The 23,011-nt window shown below is 47.3% G+C and overlaps 1 protein-coding gene across 7 annotated transcripts in view; it reads left to right on the top strand.

Annotated features, from left to right (window-relative positions):
* Retreg1 (reticulophagy regulator 1) overlaps window positions 1–23,011 on the top strand; it is a 123,773-nt gene that overhangs the window by 68,944 nt on the left and 31,818 nt on the right. The window contains exon 1 of one of the 7 annotated variants that reach the window (XM_004845201.4): window positions 16,833–17,349. The exons of 5 other annotated variants lie outside the window; for them this stretch is intronic. In XM_004845201.4, coding sequence (XP_004845258.1) covers window positions 17,315–17,349 — 35 coding nt within the window. In that variant the 5' untranslated portion in view covers window positions 16,833–17,314. Of the gene's footprint in view, window positions 1–16,832; window positions 17,350–23,011 lie in introns of those variants that run through there. One more of the 7 variants, XM_021258631.2, reaches the window with a different exon arrangement.

The raw sequence follows: 23,011 nt of genomic DNA, 5'->3' as shown, positions 1-23,011 counted from the left end.
TAAGGGGCCAAGCCAGAGGCACTCCACTACTGAGCTGCATCCCTAACCCTTTTATTTATCATTATTATTGAGACAGGGTCTTGTTAAGTTGTCCAGGCTGGGCTGGAACTTGTGATCCTCCTGCCTCAGCCTCCTGATTGCTGGGACTACAAGTGTGTGTTACCATGCCCAGCACCTGATTTGCTTTTCTTGCTTACAATGACAGAGTGAATCGTTCACTGGGATGTGGGCAAATTTCGTGACAAGGGCAGAAGCAAAGGGTTTGAGCTTTGTGTACTGATTGAATTTGTGGCAGGAGTGAATCTGGTAGGGACCCGTGCATGGTGGGTGTTCCTGGGTGACAGTCACACTGAGCCACTCCGTGGTCCTGAGCTCCTGGCCGGGCCTCAGCAGCCTTCCTGCGGCTGTGCCCTGTGTCTTCTCGGGTTTCATCAGCCGTTGGCTTTATTGATGACACAAGTGCACCAGAGGCATGAGTAGGGCAGTCATGGCCACAGGAAGGGACTAAAGCTGCTGCACCAGCCCTGTTGGGACGGTGATCTTCACTGGCGGATCCAGGTTTAAGAAATTCACTTTGGATTCTGGCATTTTCATCACAGAGTTCCAGAAAGGCTGGGGATGTAGCTCAGCAGCGAAGGGCTTGTCTAGAACACAGCAAGGCCTGGGTTGCATCCCCAGCAACGAAGGGGCAAAACAAAGTTTTAAAGCAACCGATTGTGGTGAATCTAGGTACCCAGTCAGTTTTCTAGCCGGAGGCCACATTACTTGAAAAGGAAATGTTATTTTCAAACGTGTCACTCAGTCCAGTCATAGCGGAAAAGTGGAGAATCGGGTGCCAGTAATTATATGACATCGAAATGTCTGGGAAATAAACTCATCAGTTTGTGATGGTTTCTCAAAACGTATTCAAGGCAAGTGCAAGGAGCAAGGGAGACGTGTCTGGTAAAGGCGCGAGGTCTGCCTGGGGTGGAGCTTGGTACCAGGAGCGTGATCTGGAGGGACACGGGCTCAGGGTGACACGGGCTCAGGGTGAAGGCGAGTTGGGACTCTGTGCATGGGGTGCAGGGTGGGGAAGCGCGGTGCGGTGCGTGGGGAGGCAGGGCTGCCAGGCCGGGCAGAGGCCGCGCTGTGACCTTTCCTTGTCTCCTGGCTCTCTCCGTCCTGTCCCAATTACGACACATGTTCTGGAAATTATGTCCAGAGGGCGCCCGCCCTTCAGCAACAGCTTATTTCTGGAGTCGTGGCGCAGCTGCCGGGCTCCCGCGACGCAGGGGTGTGTTTCCCAGCGCGCTGTCTGATTAGTCACCAGATGCTCGGGACTCCCCCTGCTGGCTCCGGGGTGCAGCACGTGAGCGCAGAATAAAATAACCTGTTTATTTCCTCCAGGCTCAGTTTCACAGGCCCAGAAGTCAGGGCTCCTTCCTCCCCCGTGTCCCCAGCAGTTGTTCCCTCAAGCAGCGCCCTTGAAGCTCCCCCCGCCTGAAAAGGACACTTCAGTCATCCCTGAAACATCTCGGAGTACACAGTGAGGTTGCAGCAGACCCGGATGACCAGCCTCAGTTTTGCTTTGAATGGCTGCTCTTGTTCCTTCTCCAGTCTGAGGTCCGTGGCTGTGCTGAAGCAGGCACCCGGTGATCATGACAGACTCAAGCCTTACTGTAGCCGTCTGTAGAGTGAGTGCTGAGATCCACTCTCGAAGCTTGGGGAGGACGAGCTGGGTCAGGAGCCCGGAGCCACTCCTAGTGCCCGCACAGGGGTGCGTTCTGTTCACCTCAGCGATCCGCCGTCATCCGCCGTCTTTGTCACTTGCTGTTGTCTTCATTGTGCTGAGATGTGATGAGCCCAGCCCTGAAGCTGTCTCCACGCTGGGCTCAAGGCGCCTGGGGAGCCGGAGCCAGCAGAGCACTAATCCTGCAGCTGCCGGAGAAGTCACAGCGCAGGCTCCGCTGCCAAGGCCACTCTGCATCTGCTCCCTTGACACAGCCGGAGCCAGGTGCCACCTGCTCCCCTTTTCAGATGAGGCGGGCAGGGTGGGGTGGGGAGCTCAGGCCCCCAGGCCTAGGAAATCTCCCTCCCAGGAGGCCCTGCTGACCTCGCCTTTGCATCTTGCAGACACCCCTACACTTCCGTTTCCCAGGCAGTGGTAAAAGAAGGGATGTGCCACACTGACTCCCAGTTCCGCCTCCCGCTAGAGTCCTGTGATCCCGTGAATATCATGTGCTGTGATAGAAAAATATGGTTTAAATTTATGTTTACATTTTAAAAACATTTATTATGATAAAAGACACATGGCCATGAGCCCCCCTTGAGATATTTCCCCTCGCTTCCCACACACTTATCTTACGGTTCTGGCCACTTTCTGAAGCCGTTCCGGAAGTCCTCTTTTGTGAGTGCCACTAGTTGCACTGTTCTGGCTGCCTCAGTGTCCTGAATTGATTCCACACGGTTGCCTTTCTTAGTCATTTTGACTTTGAGGAAAAGCCAGAAGTCGCAGGGTGCCAGATCTGGTGAGGTAGATGAGGACAGACCGAAATGTTCTGACAAGCCTGCCTTTCCGTGGGATGGCGTTCAGCAGCAGCATTCATCAAACTTTTGATCATACCTTGTAAAGACCCTCCCAAAAGAGGACGTCCAGAACTGCTTCCGAAAGTGGCCAGAAGGATGGGATAAGTGTATTTGAAGCCAGGGGGAGCATTTTGAGGGATTAGTGGCAGTGTATCTTACACTGTCAAAAATTTTTAAAAATTAAATACTCCCTGTATATTTTGCTTGTGCCTTGTAGGTGAGCTGAGGATTGCTGTGCCTAGTGGGCTTTATTTGCCTCATATTTGCTATGAGAGCCGTGGATCCTGTGTGCAGGATAAGAGAGTGGTCCCTGGGCAGGGCTGCTGCTGTACACTGGTGGAAACAGGCACTGGGACACGGTGGCACCCAGCTGAGCAGGGCAGACCCTGTTTCTTCTGCCGTGCCAGTACCTGGGCCTAGAATCATCTTTTTCCCCTTAAAGAACTAAAGTCTTGGACAGCCCCTCCCACCTCCTGGGCTCTAAGCTGTGGCGGTGTCTGCAGCTGCCCCAAGCCCTGGTTACCTGGCTGGCACCTTCAGGCAGTGGACAGGAGGTACTAATAGGATGGGCTCTGAGGCTCAGGCGAGGTTCCAGCCCAGCTCCCTGTGAACACATGCCCGACCCTGGACAGGGCGGAAGACTTCAAAGCCTCATTTCTTCACTTTTGAACGTAGGAGATAGTGTTTAATGCAGAAGGTTGATGTATAGATTAAAGCATATGGCAGCCTCTGATGTGCCTGACCCAGTGTCTGGCCCTTGGCGTGGGCTCTGTGAACGCAGTGCTCTGTGATTTGCCCTGTTGACTCACACGAACTCTCGCCCTGGGACAGGATGAGACCAGCTGCACAGGGCTGCTCCTGGAAGAGAGGGAAGGGAAGTCCATTGACCTTGGGCCTTTTGCCTAAACCCCTTGCTGGTGGTGGCTGCTGTGAGGCGAATGTGCTCCCCAGAAGCTTAACCTCCCATTTCCTGTGCTAATGGTATGCGGAGGGGGGCTGGAGAGGTAATTAGGGTTGGATGCGGTCCTGAGGGTGGGTTCTTCACGATGGCACTGGTGGGTTATAAAGAGGACAAGATGCCAAGCTAGAGCTCCCGCCCCATCCCAGAATGGGCTGCCGCCTTCTGCTGATCACATGGCAGGTAGTTCCTGACCACAGCTTTGACTTACCAGCCTCCGGAACCCTGGGCCAAACAAACTTCTTTACAAGTTCTGTGGTCCCGGGTATTTTATTTCAGCAACAGAAGGCAGACTGAGTAGCTCTTGCCACCTCAGCTGTCTTGTGGCTGGGGATGTGGCGCAGAGCCCATGCTCAGCCCTGAAGAATGCTCGTTCTGATGAGCTCAAGCAAATCCGTGTTGAGAAACCTTATTTTTTTTTTGGTACCGGGGATCGAACTCAGGACCTTGTGCTTGCAAGGCAGGTGGCGGCACCATGAGCCAATTCCCCGGCCCTCTAGAAACCTTATTTTTGTCACTGGTTGTTACCATAAGACAAGAGTCCCAGATGACCTTTGAAGCCCATTAGTGGATGAAATATTCCAACGCCCATTGTAATGTGGGTTCGGCATCTCTTTATTTCCTCTTTATGTCCACACCTTGGGTCTACTCCTAGTCTTTTGGCAAACAGCTGTTTGCCCCCAACCCACTGTGATTCATGATTTTTTTCATCTGATGCGGGGTGACACAGATGTGGAGTGCTTCCTGTTGGGTGGGCCAAGGCATAAATGTCAGAGTGGTGAGAAAATGAAACGGGCACAGGTGTATTCTGTGTCCTTGGGAGAGGCATGAAGATGTGCTGCAGCGCTGCAGGCCCGGGCCAGGGGCTGAACTGGTGTGGCAAGTCACATTTGTGAGGTGGGCAGCTTATGCCTACTGATGATCCCTGTCACTCTTGTCTCAGTGATCGGATTCCTCCCAGCTGTAGGTGTAAGGAGTAGGTATGGGGACTTTCCTGCACTCTCTGGCTTTGGGGTATTTTGTGAGTTTCTCTCAAGGCTGCCTCTGGGAAGAGGCAGGCTCCTTCCTCAGCAGGAATTCTTACCAGTCCTATCATCTGCATGGTCCATTTCAAATGAGAGAGGTGAAGTGGGTGGCCCTTGAGCCCCTTGCTTCCTGGGTAGGAGAAAAGTGTGCTCTGAAGGTGATAAAGGACTTGTCAGACTCTCTTGCCTTGTGTGTTCCTCGCGCTGTCATCTCAGGAAGATACGCGTGGCAGGTTGCTGCCCTGTCTACCCGAGGTGGTGTGCACCCTGTGAGTGTGTGCACATGTGTGTGCATGCGTGGCCACCGCTGCGCACTGAAACCAGCTAGGGCGCTCTGATCTTGCGAGGACTGACCCCAGCCCAGAGACTGGGGAGAACACCCACTGCGTATTTGTAAAACATGCAATGAAAGTTATAAATATATTTGAGAGAGCAAGAGAAAAAACATGATCCAAGCATTCTGGCTTTAAATCTGCCCTCTGAGGACTGCAGCTTCTCCTTTTTCCTCACAGAGTGAGTCCCCGTTTGTCTCCCCTGCTCACCGTCAGGCTTCTCCGCCCCAAGCGAGCCTCTCCTGCCCATCCCCGAGTCTCCAAGGCCGCCACCGTGCTGCCACTGAAGAAGGGCTCGGTGGAAACCCTGTGGGCCCGGAGAGGCCCTGGACTGAGGAGAGAAGGGGGCCAGGAGACTGTCCCGAGGGGCGGCTTCTACCCCTTGCACAGGAGGAAACATCGCCGAGCTCTCTGTGTGGAGTGGGCGGCGCTGAGCCACGGACCAGACCGCAGCTGGCTGCACTTGAAGTGTGAAGCTGATCTGGGTGCAGAAATCCCGGGCTGCCCCTTTGACGGGTTCCCACATTATCACGAGGTTGTCCTGGCCTTGATAAGGCCGCCCAGAGCCGGCACAGTATCTCCCTCTCCAAGCCCCCCTGGCCCCGCCCACTACCTGGGGGCCTCCCACCGCCAGATCAGGGGCAGCTGGAGTGGATCTCACACACAGTCAAGCCTCGACTCCTCTGTTTAAATTTTTGTTTTCTTTTTTTTGGTACCGGGGATTGAACTCAGGTTCTTGCGCTTGCACAGCAGGCGGCGAAACCACTGAGCTAAATCCCCGGCCCCTAGATTTTTTTTTTTTTTTTTTGTACTGGGGATTGAACAAGCCTCGGCTCCTCTGAACACACGGATGCTAGGAGATTGTGTTGGTAAAAAGAAGGGAAAGTGTATCATTCTTTACGGCTGCCCAGATCTCTCCAAGGGTGAAAAGGAACCTGTGGACTTAGGAGTCCGCACCTTTTCTCCACAGAGGCTGAGCTCATTTTCCCACCTCTTGGAGCCCACGCTGGCAGCGAGAACCCTGGGCCCCTCCGCCACATGCGCTCCAGCCAGACTTTGAATGAGGAGCTGGCGTCAAGTTCCCCAGGGCACAGCCACGGAAGGCTCCTGGGAGCGCTGATGGGTCCCATGGAAGGCTCTCCTTACTCCTGAGCAGCAGCTGAACAATGCTCACACCTAGAGGACCTCCAGGTTGCTCTGCCTTTGGACATATGGTATGCACGCCTGTGATCCCAGCACTTGGGAGGCTGAAGCAGGAGGATCACTGTGAGTTCGAGGCCAGCCTGGGCTACATAGTGAGTTCAAGGCCAGCCTTTACTACAAAGCAAGACCATGTTTCAAAAAACAAAAAACAGAAAAAGAAAAGAAATATATTAAATTAAGATTATAATTAAATTTTAAAAAATTATTACTGTAAAAAATAATAATCTTAAACACTTGCTCTCACTTTGAATACTTATTCCTCATTCTTGCCATTTTCCGAAACAGTTCTGGAAGCCCTCTTTTGTGTCTTTGTGAGGCATGCAAATGCTGTAAAGGTTTGTGAAAACAGTATCGTGAGTCCTCATCCATCTTATTATTCCCCTGAGTGGGCACCATGTGACTTCGGGCTCTTCCCCAGAGTCAAAATGACCATGGAAGGTAAACGTTTTGAATCAATTCAGGACATCAAGGAGCCAGAATAATGCAACTAAAGACATGAAAGAGGACTTTAGAACTGCTTCAGGAAGTAGTAAGAACAGTGGAACGTGTTTGAACCAAGGAACAGGATTTTGAGGGTGATTAATGGCAGTGTTTGTTTTTTTTTTCCTGGTACCTGGGATTGAACTCGGGTCCTTGCACTTGCGCAGCAGGTGGCGAAACCACTGAGCTAAATCCCCCGCCCGGCAATGTGTCTTTTGCTGCAATACATTTTTTGAAAAATTTAAACATTCACCATATTTGTCGGGCACACCTCCCATTTCCTCCCGACTTGAAATTTAGTGTTTCTGCTGGGAGATGGGGCAGGATGGGGCAATGTTTAGGCTCCACGGTCTTTGGATCACCTAAGACCTTTGTTGTTCATCTCATCAACTGCTAAAATCTGTATTTCAGTCCTTTGTAAATTCCTTTCAACTCTAAAGTATCCAAGCCGAGTATCTTATTAAAAGATTTTTTTTTCTCCAGATCTTTCCCAAGTGCCCACATTGTAGAGATTCATGTCTGTGTCTGGGATTTGTAGTTTATTTTGTAGAATGGAATAGTTCTCCTAAATTATGTCTTCAGTGTTTTTATTGTTGGCCGGGGGTAGAGCTCAATGGTAGAGCACTTGCCTAGCATGGCTGAGGCCTAGGTTGGAGGCCCAGCACTGCAAAAATCAATCATCGCTCAGTCAATCAATCAATCGATCAAATTATTGCTGCTGCTTTGAATTTCAGCAGACTCTTTTACATGTGCTGTATTCTACCAGTTTATAAAGCAGAAATACTAACCAACAAGGAAGGAACCCAGCTGGCTTTCCCGACTGTCTCACAGCATAGTCACTCAGACTGCAACTTCCTGTGGCGAGAGAATCCTTGCACTCCCCTACCTGTGCAGGTAATTTGCGAAACTTTCTTCAAAAGTATGTTGGTAATAATGACATACTTGGCCTGGGGATGTAGCTCAGCAGCACCATGCCTGCCTGGCAAGCGCAAGGTCCTGAGTTCAATCCCTGGTACTGGAAAAAAAGATGGCATACTTTATTTTAAAAAATGGTATCTTAGTTTTCTCTAGTCTTTATTTTTTGACTTCATGGAGAGAGAGCATGATAAAAAGATAGCATGAGAAAAACATCCAGATGTGGTGGCACATGCCTATAATTCCAGCTACTCAGGAGGCCGAGGCAGGAGGATCACAAATTTGAGCCCAGTCTGGGTAATTTAGCAACTTAGTGAGACCCTGTATCAAAATAATAATAATAATAATAATAATAATAAATAATAATAATAATAAAAGTCTGGGACAGTAGCTTGATGTGAAAGCCATGGTAGTTTAATACTACCGTAAAATAAATAAATAAATAAAAGGGCAAAACTTTGCTTTGAGAATTAGCGAGGAGATTAAGAGGAAACTGATGTCCTAGAACGGTGCATCACCCCCGACCCTCCAGGACTTGATGACCACTACTAAGGTTCGCTGTCCCAGCGCCCTCGCGGGCCTGTCCTGTGGAGGGATTTCCAGGCCCAAGAGCTCCTGGGTCCGTCCCCGCCCCACCACTGGTGCCCTTCCCCGGGCAGGCGCAGCCCCGCCCCCGCCCCATCCTGGGCCTCTCTGGGCTGACACCAGAGCCAGGGACCTCGAGGCCCCCCAGAGTGGCGCGCTCACCGCCCGGGGCGTGAGAGAAGCCAGACCCACTGACAGAGGAGGCCCGGTTGTGGGCAGAAGTTGCTGTTCAGTGGGCGGCGCCTCTGTCCGGAGATCGGCCGCCTCCCAGCTGCACAGCCTGGGACATCCACAGGGCTGCTCTGCGTGGTCCCATCACAGTGTACTTTCCCAGCCACTGTCTCCCCGCTGCTGTGTAACTGTGGTGGGGTCGTCTGTGTCCCCCCCACGCTGACACTTGGGGACCACAGATGTTTCTAATCTTCGCCCTCCTCGAAACTGGCCTGAAATTGGCAACAAGCCAGCAGTTGTTCAGGAATCACTCCTTTAACCAAACGCTGCCATTAACACATCCATGACCAGCAGAGAACTGCGCTGCAAGAAAACCAGGGCCCTAGCTCAGCCTGGGGCGGGGTACGCTGGCTCTCTCTGGGCCTCGGTCTCCTCGTCTGTGAGATGGGGTGAGAATACTTGTGTGTTCTCTAAGATGGGGTGCGGCACTGTGAGGGTCATAGCGAGCCGTCAACTTTCAGGGCTCCGTGCGTAACAAGACTGGCTTAGCTGCCTTCCCCTCCCTCTTCTTCATCATTGCTATTATTTACCACCAGTGTGTCAGTGGCCACAAGTAGTGAGGGAATAAGAAAGAACAGAATCTAAGAACCAACCTATCCTCCCTCCTTTCCTTCTTTCCTGTTGAGATTCTGATGAAAATTAAATCATTGTGATAGACAGCAAAAAGAAAAAAATGTGAGATTAATTCTCTATCTCTTGGGTTTATTTATGTTTTTCTTTTTTGTTGTTGTTTGGTACCAGGGATCGAACTTGGGTCCTTGCGCTTGCAAGGCAGGCAATGGAACCACTGAGCTAAATCCCCATCCCCCCCTATTTATTTATTTTGTTGTTGTTGTTGTTTTTGGTACAGGGGATCGAACTTGGGTGCTTGTGCAGCAGGCAGTGAAACCACTGAGCTAAATCCCTGGCCGCCCCTATTTATGTTTTGAGACACAGTCTTGCTTTGTAGTTCAGGCTGCCCTTGAACTCACTGTGTAGCCCAAGCTGGCCTCAAACTCTTGGCGATCCTCCTGCCTCTGCCCCCAGAGTGCTGGGGTTACAGGCGTGTACCACCATGCCCAGATTTCTCTTGGATATTTTTAAAGCAGACAATTAAGCAGGGCAGTCAGTAGGCCATGCTTTGTTTCCAGTGTTTTGCATATTCTTACATCCCCAGTCTATATACTTAACCCAGTTTAATCATATACTTGGGGTGCTTTCCATACATCTCCATATATTTCAGTGCCCAGAGGGCTGAGCCACTTGCTGCGAGCACACAGCCAGTGGGCGGTGGAGGCAGCCTCAGAAGCCAGGCCACAACTCCAGGGTCACTGGGTCCCGTGCTGTGAGAAGGCCTGATACCTGGAATACTGCCCTTCATGGTGGCCTGTTCAGGCAGAGCCACTGCCACATGAGAAGCGGCTGCATCTGCAAATGGAGGGGAGGGGCCCACAGCAAGGTAACTGTGCCATGGACATCCACGAGGACCCACACCCAGAAAGGAGAGAGGTGTAGATCTACATCGAGGCCTGGCCTCCAGGGGCAGCGAGGGCCCTAGATGCGCCGACAGTGCTAACAACTTAGTGTCCAGGCCTTTGACACCAATTAAGCTTGCTGTTGTCCAACAGTGAGAAAACCGCGGTGTGTCTTTGGTGGCACTGTGACAGTAATAAATCAGACTCTGATACTTGCGAACGGTGTTTCTGATTTGTTGCATTACCACATTAACAGCCAGTGCTGCCCGTTTGATTTAGACCTGATACGATAAGAGGCTAATTATACAGCAGGGTGACCCACGTGGGAGGACAGTTTAGGGCATAGCAACACAATATTTATATGGACAGCAAAGCAGGCTGCTAATTCAAGATTCGGTCTTTCCAGAGACTCAGCCAGAGCAGTAAAAACAACCTTCCCTGTTCCTAACCCACACACCCTCCCGGTCTGGGAGGCACAGGTCTGAGTTATTTTCTTGTTAGACCTTTCTTATTTTTTATATGAAATGGTCTCAGTAAAAATGTACAAACAATGACAGGACACGTAAACACAGAATACCAAACTTTGTTTCCATTTGTTGATTTTTAAAGACAGAATCTGAGACATTAGTTTTTCCTTGTAGATTTCATCAGGTTACAAAAGGAGTACATAGGTGGGGAGACATTTGAAGATACTTAAAGCACACAAAGTAAGGAATCATAAATATGATCACTATTACTAGTGTTAGGACTTCATTGCCCGAATGGCCTATTGCAATTAAAAAAGTGAAAAGATTAGCTGAACTAGCCACTGTCGCCAGGAACTTAGTATCTAAATTTTGATTTATACCGCCGGGTATGTAGGCTGTTGAATAATGATGCAAAATAATCCCAGTGAGTGTTCGGTGGAACGGTGATCATATTAAATCAAGTGTTCCTTCGTGAAGACAGTGTGGCTTGTGCCACCCGATGGGATGATCATGCATGTGCTACCAGTCGTTTAGAGCTGCCTGACAGCCAGACATATCGACTATGGCCCCAGGATGAACGTTTTAATATGTGTAGAAGCATCAGAACAGGGTCTAACCCACAGTAACAGACACGTGTTTGCTAAGCAAATTAAAATTAACATCTTGGACTTGATGCATCTGTCATTTAACTATACTACTAGTTTATCGGGTTCTAGACTCTATTTCTGCAATATACCAATTTCACTTGTTACTGGGAACCTTTGTACTTATTCCTGAACTGCTCTTCTGGGGTCCCCAGGTAATGGATTGGGGTCCATAAGCTTCCTTCCTTCCTCCTTGGATCTGAGTCCACCGACACCATAGCTGGTCCTACTGTGACTTCCTTCTCATAGAACCTGCACAGAATATGCCCCGGTATATATGTGATGAAAAAGTGGGGCTTAAGATGCTCTTACCTGCCAGCAGCAAGCCTGTAGGTCAAGAGTCATTGATTTTTCTTGGAAATGGAAAATGTTTCTACAGGATCTCCTCGATCTATTTGACACCTGCAGCAAAGAGACTTCATGGAGACTTCCCCGTTTGATGGTTAAATTGTTGCATCAACTCAGTGGGGCTGTGAAGTCCAGTTGTTTGAACAAACACCCATCTAGATAATTGCTGTGAAGCTATTTTTAGATGTGATTCACTTACCTGCAGATTTTGAATAAACCAGATTACACTCCAGAAAGTGGCTGGGCCACGTCCAGTGAATTGAAGGCCATAACAGCAAAGAACGTGTCCCTCAGTGAAGGAATCCTGCCTCCAGTCTGCCTTCATGCAAGGAAAGGCCCCCTGGGATTTTCTAGTCTGCTGGCCTTTCCTGCCAGTAGCAGCCTTGTGGCCTTCACAATCACAGGAGCCAGTTATAAGACTAAGCCTTTCTTTATATCCTAGTGGTCTTGTTTCCCTGAGCAACCCTGTCTGGTACCCTGGAAGCACAGTATTTGCTCAGTCTCCATCCCCACATTTTACCTCAGAGGCTGCCATGGGCCTGACTACTCAGCAAGGCTGCGGAAGGTGCCAACTTACCAGGTCAAGCCTGGTCCCCATCCCACTGGACCAGGGAGACCTCGGTTCTGCCTGTAGGGTTGATACCTCTGTGTAATTGTGAAGAAACCAGGAACAGTTGGTTCCACTGCTCATGGGGACCTCTTGTCTGTCTCCTCACACGTGGCCAGTTGCACTGTCTTGGAAGACGGGACACTGACTGTCCTCATGCAGACATGGTGTCCTCACTTGCACATCTGTCCCAGATGGTAACGGACACACACTCGTAAAGCCTCTGACACAGCGAGTCCTTTTCCTTTCACTCATATTTAGGACTGAGGTGATGTTTACATTTGAACTGCTTGTGGTGGGCACAGACTCTGGGTCAGGGGGAGTCTTCAACAGGTCGTGGCCCTCTACAGTTTTTGCACGATTTGTGACTTCATTGTCTTCACTAAAAAATAACTTAAAATGAAACGGGACTAAAAAAATGTGCCTTGGTTATAAACAAGCGTGTTGAAAGCAGCGTCTGGCAGTGCGAATCCACTGTGACAGTTTATGATGAACTGTGTGTGTGACGTTGCCATGGTTTGATGCTAAAAGTAGGGGCAGGTAAAGGTGCCAAGTCCCATTTCTATTTTTAAACCACAGACTTCCTGTAACACCCAAAATAGGAAAGAAAATGAAAGGTAAGGACTGATGGCACACATGGAAAGGAAATCTGAGTTTGGTTTACGACTTGGAGGTTTTATGAAAATGAGGGGAAAACGGCAGCTTGTCATTCATGGCTTTCAGAAGAACACAGTGGGAAGGGTTCTCAGTTCAGTTCCATGGGTGCTGCCCGTGACATCAAAAGGGCACACGTGTGTCACCCCATGTCACATGTTCATGGAGATGGGTTCGCGTGAGGTGCCCACATCTTCCCTGTGTATCAGTGCACTTCATACTACGGGTTCCTCCTGGCATGGCCCCCTGGCTGGTGCTGATGCCAGCCGGGAAGGGAGTTAACCTTGGTGGGGGGACTGGGTATTGGATGGTTAGCACCAAGCTCTGCTGGAGAGTGGGACACCGTTAGGCCAGTCCATGGGAGCAGGGCTGAGAGGGACACTGAGGCAGAGGTGGCCTCTTCTGCTCAGGGAGGGGTTGGAGGAGAGGCAAAAGCAAGGTCGTGGCGGAAACAATAGTGGAGCAACAAAAGGAATCACGTAGCAGAGGAGTAGAGCCCAAAGTCTAAGGTATGCCTGTGTCTTTACTAATGTGGAGAAGACACGGTCAGGAAGGAGAGGCAAATCTCCCTACAGAAGACTCCACGTACTGCACACATCAGTTCTCCTTGGCTCAGGGTTGAGTTGTATCCCTGTTCCACTCTCCTTCCCTCTTTTTTTTCTTCTCCTTTCCTCTTTAAGTGTGGATGGGATTTAGTGACTTGCTCTCAAAGAATAGAATATGGAAAGGAAAAAAACTGACTTTACAACGGGCACATCTTGAAAACACTACTCTATGCAAATGATGCAGCTAACACCATCAGTCACAGGTTGGGTGACACCATGCGAGGAGGGCACTTCCCCCAGTGCTCAGGCCAGTTGTAAGAAAACACCAGTCAAGTCCAAACGGAGGACATCTACCGAATCCCCATCAGAGCTGCCAAGGTCCTGCAAACCAGGGAAAGACAGCGTGATCTTCGTAGACCACAGGAGACTCGGTGGGTCTGATGACCGGACAGCTGTGTGCCTGAGATCGTGAAAAGGAAGAGAGACAGCACTTAAAAACTGAGTGAAATGCAAAGGATCCCTGCATTGATATGAAAACTGGAAAATTGTAAGCGTTTATCTATTAGCCCCTACCCTATGCCATCACCCTACTTCCTGGTTACAAACCCCGATTTTTTCTTGCTGTAGAATTCAGCCCAGTCTCTCCCCTCTGCTGCAGAACCCTTAAGGAATCGTTCCCTGAATCAAGTCTGCCTTTCTTTCTCTGACAAGCGCTAGAAGAATTTTTTCTTTTACAGAAGCTGTCTGCAAGGACCATACCACAGGCATGGCCTAGCAGCCCAGAGCAAGGCCTGTGGTGTAGGCTGACCCGGATGTGGTTCCTGCAGCACATTCCTGGCTGTGTGGACTCGGCCAGGTGCTGCGGCTGTCCCTGCATCAGGAGCTCATGGTGTGGTTCCAGGGGCGGCAGGCTTTATTGCGCTGCTGCTGTTACTATCGTCAGTGTTACCTGGGTTTTCTGTCAGTGCTACTGGCTGTGATGGATTCTTAGGATACTTCAGATCTAAGTAGGCTCAGGAGTCTGTCATTCTAGAAGAGCCTCCAGAGAAGCATTAGCCGGAAGCCCCTGATAGACTATCACCGCATTTAGAGTTAAACTCTGCTACTGTCCACAGGTCCAAAAGAAACAGACCTGGCACATTCTGAGCCTGTCCTGCTCCAGGCTGCATCCCAAGTTATGATGCTCGGTAGCTGCAGAAGCTCCTGAGTCCAGCCATTGTGCCACGCCCTCAGTGTGAGCAGGTGGCTGTCAGTCCCAGAGTGCACAGTCTCCCGGCCTGACGGTCCATGGCGTTAAAACCGAACAACATCAGGAGGCTGAGGCAAGAGGATCATGAGTTCAAGGCCAGCCTGAGCCACATAAGCAAGACCCTGTTTCCAAAATCCAAACTAAACAACAAAAAACCCAACAACAGAGAGGGTGACTTGTCAGTCACCTGGCTGCCTCCGGAGTGGCCTGTAGGAGACCTGAACAAGTCCACTATGGGAACACTTTACTCCCTTTAACCTCCCACCTCTTTATCTCCCACTTGCCCTCTAGGGTCCGGTAGAACAGATTGGATCCTCCACCGAAGCGCTTTGATACTTAACACAGCTCTGGTGTCACTGTGGTCTTTTCTCTCTGTCGCTCTTACTGGAATTACTACCCTGGTGATCTAACGCTGTCCTCTGGATCTTCGTTAGAGCACAAACTTCAGAAGCAAAGCCAAACAAAAACCTCACTGACTACATAAAAGCCTGCCACCAGGAATCAGTCTTCCAGACTTATGCAGGGACCAGGCAAGAAAGGGGACCCGCTCTTTCCTCCATACACTGTGTGTGATCTCTTCGAGGGGCCTGGGGTGGCGGTCTGGAGTCAGTTCTATTTGCATGGCTGCTTGTGCTGTTAAGGAAATAGGGTTAATTTGAAATGTGAGTAGAGTTAGTCCCGCCTTATTCCTGGGAGACGTATTTCAAGACTGCAGTGGATGTCTGAAATTATAGATCAATCTGAATCCCGTGTATTCTACTTTTTAAAACTATGCATGCATACTTGTGATAAAGTTTAATTTACAAATTAGGCATAGTAAGAATAGTGACAATAAGGCCAAGGATTTAGCTCAGTGGAACCGCGCCTGTCTTGCAAGCGCAAGGTCCTGAGTCTGATCCCCGGCACCAAAAAAAAAAAAAAAAAAAAGAGTAGTAACAATAATTTAACATAGATCTTAGCACCCTCAACATAGTTTTTCTTTCCTTTCCTTATTTAATCAAGAACTTTCAACTTTTCACTTCACGGAGGCCTTTTATGGCTTTTCTGTGGCATATCTGAATTGCCCGTATCACCAAGCCCGTGCTTAGGGGTCATTAGTAAGTAAAATAAGGCTTTCTGAATGCAAGCACCGCAGTCGTTACCCCAGCAGTTGGATATCCTGGAGTAGGCTTTGGCTTATGTCCTGGGTGGGCCAAGACACAGTGGGATGGTGTGGGACAGCAGGAGCTTGAAACTTGTGCACTGTGTATTTCTAGAACTTTCCATGTAGTATTTTTTGGTCCACTGTGGGTAACTGAAATCATAGAAAGCAAACCATGCATGAGAGAGGATTTCTGTAGTCTCAAAGTAACAGTGGCAGGGATGTCATTTCATTTCTCTCTCACCTGTGAGTTCAGAGATAGAATGTGCCTCCTGGCTTTAAACTTGAGAGACAAATTTCAGGGATATATTCAGGTCTGCAGTGCCCAGCAGCAGAGTTTACATGTGCAGTAGAACGGGAGCTTAGGAGAAAAAACAAGGTGAAATTAAGGGGAGAGAATGATGAGAATTGAGAGTGATACCACAATTAGCCTTTTGTGCTGCTGTGGTTAGATGCAAGTGTGACATAGTGTTAGAGACAGTATTTTCAGTATTTCAGCCTTTTAGTTCTTTAAGAACCTGGGATTTCTAACAGTATAGCAGATTGCTTTGGTTCTGGGAAGTGGCCCCACATCCCAATCCACAGAGCTCCATGGATGACTGTTTTCTTTTGAGGTCCTGGTATGCTGAATATTTGCACCTCCGAGCCTTAGACTTGGAAGTGTCTGAAATATTAGAATTTGTGTGAAATATTAAATTATGTAAAGAATGTTTTTAACTGTGGCATACCTGTATCACCGTATAGCTAACACCATCCAAAAGAAAGTAGGTGACAGCATCTTTTATTCTGACTTTCAGATTCTTCAGTGCTCTAGAAAACCACTTTGACAAGTGTCTTACGTAAAATAGGCAGTAAAGAGAGGTATCTTGTCAGATTAGCCACAGTATGACAATGGAACACATATTTTAAAAAGAAAAATATATCTCATCATCGTTAGGCCCTGGTTTCTGCCTTCCTTCATGTTCCTAGTCAGGGAAAAAACAAGAAAGAAAGAAAGAATGAAAGAAAACGGCTTCAGGTTTTTATCCACAGCTTTCAGAGAATGTTCCTTGAGGAACCTCAGTAATATTTCTCCTGGGCTTTTTGGGAGCGAAAAGCTTTGAAGTGATTTTTCCCTTCGTTGCTCTTTTTTTAAAGAAGGCGGCAATGACACCCAGATCCTGTGGCGGGGGCGCCCTTTGCCTAGGCAGACGCCTCCATTCAATAGCCCTTCGAGCCTGCGTACTGGGAATTGAGAAATCTGTTTGTCCCAGAGAAAGATTTTCTTGCAAAACAATCTCTCTCCAAACCCAATTGCTCCACACACTTTGTTTCTTTCTTTTCTGAGTAAAGGACCTTTTTGCTGAGTGGCTACGCGTTCTGCAAGCAAACATGCCTTCACAGGTACAGCCCGTTTCGCTCTCTGCCCTCCAACTCCCTCCTGTGACTCGAAAGAGGAGATCTGATAGCCTGGGGTGAGGTTTCAGCCTGCCCTAGCCACCGTCCCCTCTGAGGGTGCCTGGTCATGCCAGGAAAAAAGAGGAAAGAGAAAGGGCAGGCTGCCTCGGTGGGTGAAGTCATGCCACGAGGGCGGTGACACCTTCTCACACGACCTGGGGAAAGTGCTGGGCTCCCAGCTGCCTGTCACGGTGCTGGGAGAAAGAGGTGACCTCTGTATTTTTAGAAGGGGGCTGTCATAATAGCCCTGCCCGAGCTTCATTCACAGCAGCGAGCAGGTGCTTTGGGAGTTTGTAAACAGCAACTTTCTGAGTACAGGAGAAAGCGCTTTTTTTTTCCAAAAAGGAAAGAACTTCATCGCTGGGAGTCCCCCCTGATGCTCAGGGGCCTCGTGGAAGACGCTGTAGGTTGGAATCCTTAGTGGGGCAGGCAGTGTGACAGCTGGCTGCACTGCTAGTGTTTTAAAGGGCAGAGATGCCTGAAGGTGAAGACTCTGCTCCAGGCAAAAGGTAATCACGATGTAGACTTATTGTTTGGGGATTCTGTATCATTTGGTAGTTATCTTCTTAAAATTATGAATTAAAAGGCGCTTCAATTTAAAAATTAAGTTTTGGAATATCATTCCTTGATTCTGGGAAGCTGAATATTTTTGTCCATAGACTAACTGAAGCAAAACAAAATTCACTTAATATACTCTTAGAAACATATGCTAAGAAGGGCTTTTCTTGAATAAGGAACTGATGATCTGAAATATTTTAAAAGATTGTTTCTTATATACAATGTAAAAGCTCCTTGAATTTTTCGATGTTTCTTTTTTAAGGAAAGGATAGTTGTTGGAAATCTGAACTCATGAATAGTTTTAAGAACGGTTGGATTTTAAAGACTTGCCAAGCCACTCTAGAGGTTAAATGCTGGACCAGCATAGCAGTTTTGATATTTAAAAAATTTTTTTTTTAAAAACCATAGGTGATATCTTTGAAAATGGGATCATTTGGGCAATACAGTAATTGTATCGATGTTTGGATTAATATCTAAGTCTAAGAAGGGGGAACCTGAAGGGGGAAGAGCGGCAAGCAAGCAATTAATTCCTGCTAATTTGTACCCATATTGAAAGTCTCCATTGCAGCCCCCTTGCTGCTAACAAAATTTATATGAATCAGTTAGATGTCTTCACCACTGTAATTAGGTCTTTGAAATTAAATATGAAAATCTAAAAGGAAAATTATTAGATAAAAAGAAAAGAGATCACTGATAATTTTATTACTAAAGAAGTAGAAGCTGGCAGCTTTAGGAACAAGAGAACCCAAAATACACTTTGCAAGCCATGGTGATTGGAGGCACGTTTGTGTGTGGTGATTAGAATTAATTGTAACCATGTTCTTAGAAGCTACCGTTCTCTGTCATTTTCTAGTTTTTATTTTTCTTTCCAATCCCTTTCCAGGACATGAAAAGGGACATTGCACTGACATTTAACTGAACTGTTTTCTACATAAAATGAGGTATTAAGTCAAGTGCTTGAAGATGCCCTTTGTGAGTCCCCAGAGAGACATATGGATTAACTAGTGTGGAAAACACTTTTCAGGGAGTTTTAAATAAATGTCAGTTTTGGCTGGAGATGATTGGCTGATCCACAGATATTGTATGTATCCTCTCCTGAACATTTCTGCATCTCTGAAACAAGACTTTCTCTTTTCTCCTAGCACGGAAGCATAAAATTTTGCACAGAATAGGCCTTTTAAACAAATACTTGCTCCATGGAATGGGATGTATTCATAGGCCATTTTGCATGTGCAGGGTCTAAGGGCCTGATCATTCGAGGACTAAAGGGGAGAGATTTGTCAGAAATCTAATAATGATTGCTTTAGTGAAATGCAACATTATAATTAAATAGTATTTTACTGTTGGCAATAAATATTTTGAATGAACAGTTTGTGATGTTCACTACAGATCTTTCTTTCTCTAGGAATGTTTTACTGATAAAAAAGATAAATGAAGGCAAAAATGTATATACAGATAGAGAATATATGTTCATGCACGGACATAAATATATTGTACACATGTATACCAGTAATTATTATTACCAAGAATAGTATTATATTTGACTGAAAGTGGAAACTTCCTCTCCTTTGAGGTAGCATACCTCTGCCCCCTTGTTTTTTATTTTGATGAGATAAATTTCATCATCATTCTTAACAGTTGGTGGTTTTTATAGATGGCTTTACCTCCTGTATTTGTTTGTTCCTTATCTGTGCAGAAAAAAATAACATCCCAGATGGGAAAGTTTAGAGCTAGGCTGGAAATAAAATGTATACAATGAAGAGAAAATGGTACTCCTGCTAACTTTGAGATGAAATGTCTCTGGACAAGTCCTTGGTGCTGTGTCTAAAAGAGAAAGAACTGTTATAAGTCTGCTGATGAAATTATTATAAATCTGCTGATGAAACATGTTCTTGGAGCGTCATTGCAGCAGTTCTGATTGAATCTCACATTAAGGCATATTCACGTTTCTTGAGTCCTGTTTTTAAAATTTGGTGTCCTGGGTTGCTCTGTAATTGCTGGAGAGCTAGATCTGAGTTTGGTCTTAAAAACAGACTGTGTAGATCCGGCATGAAGGGTGTGCCTGACATGGGTGCTGTGTTGGTACCTGGAGCATCCCACGCCCCACCGCTTTATTCCCTGGCAGCCCCAAGCACCATTCCTGCCCACCAGATGGACGACAGCAACCATAAGGGCAGGCAGAGGGAGACCCTCCTCCCTTCGCCTGTTCTGCCCAGTATCTCGGGAAGAACCTCTGAGGACTCTGGGCCACTTTGAAGGTCAAGAGCTGAAGGCTCAAGAAAGCCTGAAGCAGGCTTGGGAGGCCCAGCCCCAAATAGGAAGCAACAGGAGGAGGAGGGGGAGGGAAAGGGAGGAGGAGGAGGAGGAACCAGGACCCAGGACCCAGAGCAAGGGCAGGGACTGGGAAGTAGACCAGGTGAAGAAATGTGAGGCACATGAGCCCTGGCCCGAGGCGTGGCTCCACAGTGGTCCCATCTCCCAGCTCACTAAGGGTCCTTCCTGGAGCAGCGGCCCAGGAACCTGGATAGGCTGGGTAGCGGGACATCCCCGGGTGCAGCGGTCACCAGTGATGGAGACTGGCACCAGGACTGAGCTCTGAGTGTGTCTGGTCATAGAAGCACTGTGACAGCAGAGGATCATGTTCACACTTCCCAGGTTCACTCGGGAGGTGTTTATCAGTTCTGAACGGAAGCCAGTGGCTGGGCCAGGTGATGCCAGGCCCCAGTTGTCTTGGAGCATGCAGCCTGGGTGGGGGAGACAGACTGCAGGTGGACAGCAAGTAAATTAAGGGCACTCACATCATGAGGGTGGAGGACATGAAGTTGCCGTGGTAACGGGAGAGTACTGGGTACGGGGTGTGCGTTGCGGATCCGGGACAGGCATGGTACAGAGCAAACTGGCTACTTGTTCAGGGCTCTGTGGCACTTTTTTTTGGTATTGAGGATTGAACCCAGGGCCTTCCTACTGAGTTATATCCTCAGCCCCTTTTTAATTTTAGTTTTGAGACAGGGTCTCACTGTTGCTAAGTTGTCCAGGCTGGGCTCGAACTTGGAATCCTGCCTCAGCCTCCCAGAGAGTGGGGACTTACTATTTTTTTTCCTCAGTTCATATAATTTATTGCAGCTAGTGCACAGTTTAAAAATTCACCAACACACCAATAGTATAAAACTAAAAACATTGTAAGTTATTCCCCCCCGCCAGGAAAATACAACATACTATGATTGTCAAAGCTAGACGTCAGTCTAAGTTTTAGAACAGAGGAAGAATGGGAAGCTAAGCAAAGGAAGAAGCAATCACTCACAATGACCACGAAAAGAAATACAAAAGAAAGTCTGTTTTGCTCACAGACATTGATTGGCTTCTCTAGATTAATAAAAATGATTTTAACATAAACTGAATTTTAAAAAACTAGAAACTCTTCAGGTAACTAAAGATAATGCTCCAAGGCCATTTTCACAGCTTTTTTTGGTTAGTTTGCTTTAAATGCCATTACAGCCAAATTATCACACATTTGACCAAATATTTCCAAAACAGTCCAGCAACACACAATCGAGTTTTCCATTCAGTATCTTAAGCAGGAAAACAGGCTATGTTTACAGTAGTTAAGGCGATCAAATTTTAAACAAAAGCAATTTAAAAAGGAAAACCAGCTAAGGTCCATGGTACTCCCATAGACCTTATTTATAAGTGCAAGGCAGGAAAACAAACACTGTGCAAAATGCTTTTGCCCTGTGTGCTGGTCATTCAAACCACACATTGGGCTGCAGCCTCTGCTGCCGATACTCATAGTCTACTAACCCCATCCCCATGTCAATCAAGGAAGTCCAGTCCTTTCAGCCTGGGGCTTTTTTCAGTCCATAGAATCTTTTCCTGAGTTGGGGTGGGGAGACAGAAAGACAAGGGTTGAAAAAAAAAGGAGAGAATGACCTATTGTCAATTTGTGCAGTAGTTATTCTAAAAATGCTCAACTCAGTAAATGTGTACACCTAAACTTTGAGCTGGCATGGGTTTTGTGCAATTAGAAGTTTGTTATAAATGCACACTGCACATGCAAATCTTTAAGCCATTTGTAAACATGTATATGTTCCGTGTTACGTAGCAAAGTTTATTCAGCTTAACAGTTTCAACTTAAAGACAGTGGGAAAGTCAATTTAAATTATATAAAATAAAAATTAAAAGAGTGCATTTACATTCTTCATAACACCTTTTTTTTCCCAAATGGGAAAATTAAATAATTTTAAGCTCACTTGTTAAAGTTATACAATGCAAACAAAGACAAAAAATTTATTGAACTCATGCATTTCTGTAGCATTAATATTTACTTTTCGTGTGTGTGTGTGTGTGTGTGTGTATATATATATATTTTTTGGTAGCGGGAATTGAACTCCGGTCCTCGCGCTTGCGCAGCAGACAGCGAAACCACTGAGCTAAATCCCTGGCCCAATATTTACTTTTCAGGACTCAACTAAGGGCATCAACACAACCTGTCAAGTTCTTTGACACCCCCCACCCCCAGCTCATGTAATCAATTACAGTATAGAAGAACAGTAATTCACATTTTTAAACACACAGTTCAACACTACTGAAGCTGCAGTATCCTTTTTCATCCCGAGCAAACCTTCACCAAGACAGTGTCCCAGTGATCCCAGTGTACTTTCAGAATTTCTCTCATTGGGAACCGTCAGAAAACCAGAAGTTGCCCCAGAAAATTTTAAGTCAACTGCTTGTTTAAAAATAGATAATCCAGCATTTCAGAAATTTTCCATTTGGGTCTAAAAGCATTCAGGTTTCCAACAGGCAGAAAAGGTTCATGCAATTTGAGACACAGAGGCTAATAAAACTGGAGAGAATTTCTACTTTAAAAAACAAAACCAGAAATGTGGGGCACAAAAAAAGAACTCCAAAGACAATGCAGTGTTGACAAAATTAAGCCATGTGAAAGCATTTTGTGATAGGACAATTTGTTTGGAAGGTTCTTATTGGCGTACTTCACCTATCCCTCAAAGAAAAGATACCTCTCTATTCTCCGACTTGCTCTAGAGTTTCTTTTATCAGAATGCTAAATTAGTGAGATTCTCATGCTATTATTCTAAAATGCAAAAACAAGTTAAGATCCCAACTTTTTAGTTCCAGGAAACAAGACTGCTTTTAGACCGTACCACAACTATATAGAGATCTATGTGTGTGTGTGTGTGTATATATATATATAAATTATTTCCTAAGTTCTTGAGAGCTGTCTTCTAAGGTCCAGTCTCTGACAGTAGGCAAGCTCAGTGCTTCGCTTTTGATTGACAAGGAGTTCAACTCACAGTGGAACTTGCGAATGTGTCTGTACAGTTCTCCCGACTGTGTGAACCTGTGCTCACACCACTTGCAGGCATGTGGCTTCTCACGCGTGTGCACCACGGCATGGCAGCTCAGATTGTGCAAGTACTGGAAGCTCTTGCCGCACTGGGTGCACATGTAGGGCTTCTCCCCCAAGTGAGTCCTCTCATGGCGCTTGAGGGTGTACATGCAGGAGAAAGTCTTCCCACACAGCGAGCACGAGGGCACGTTGACATCGGCCTGCTCACTGAAGTGGGTGCTCAGGTGGATCTGCAGGATGTGAGGGCT

The sequence above is a fragment of the Heterocephalus glaber genome, unplaced genomic scaffold, assembly GCF_053883595.1.
Source record: "Heterocephalus glaber isolate CG9 unplaced genomic scaffold, H.glaber_assembly_v1.0 deba00001538, whole genome shotgun sequence".
Classification (NCBI taxonomy): domain Eukaryota; kingdom Metazoa; phylum Chordata; class Mammalia; order Rodentia; family Bathyergidae; genus Heterocephalus; species Heterocephalus glaber.
Note: the sequence above shows the minus strand (reverse complement) of the source record. Positions and strands in the feature narration are given on the sequence as shown.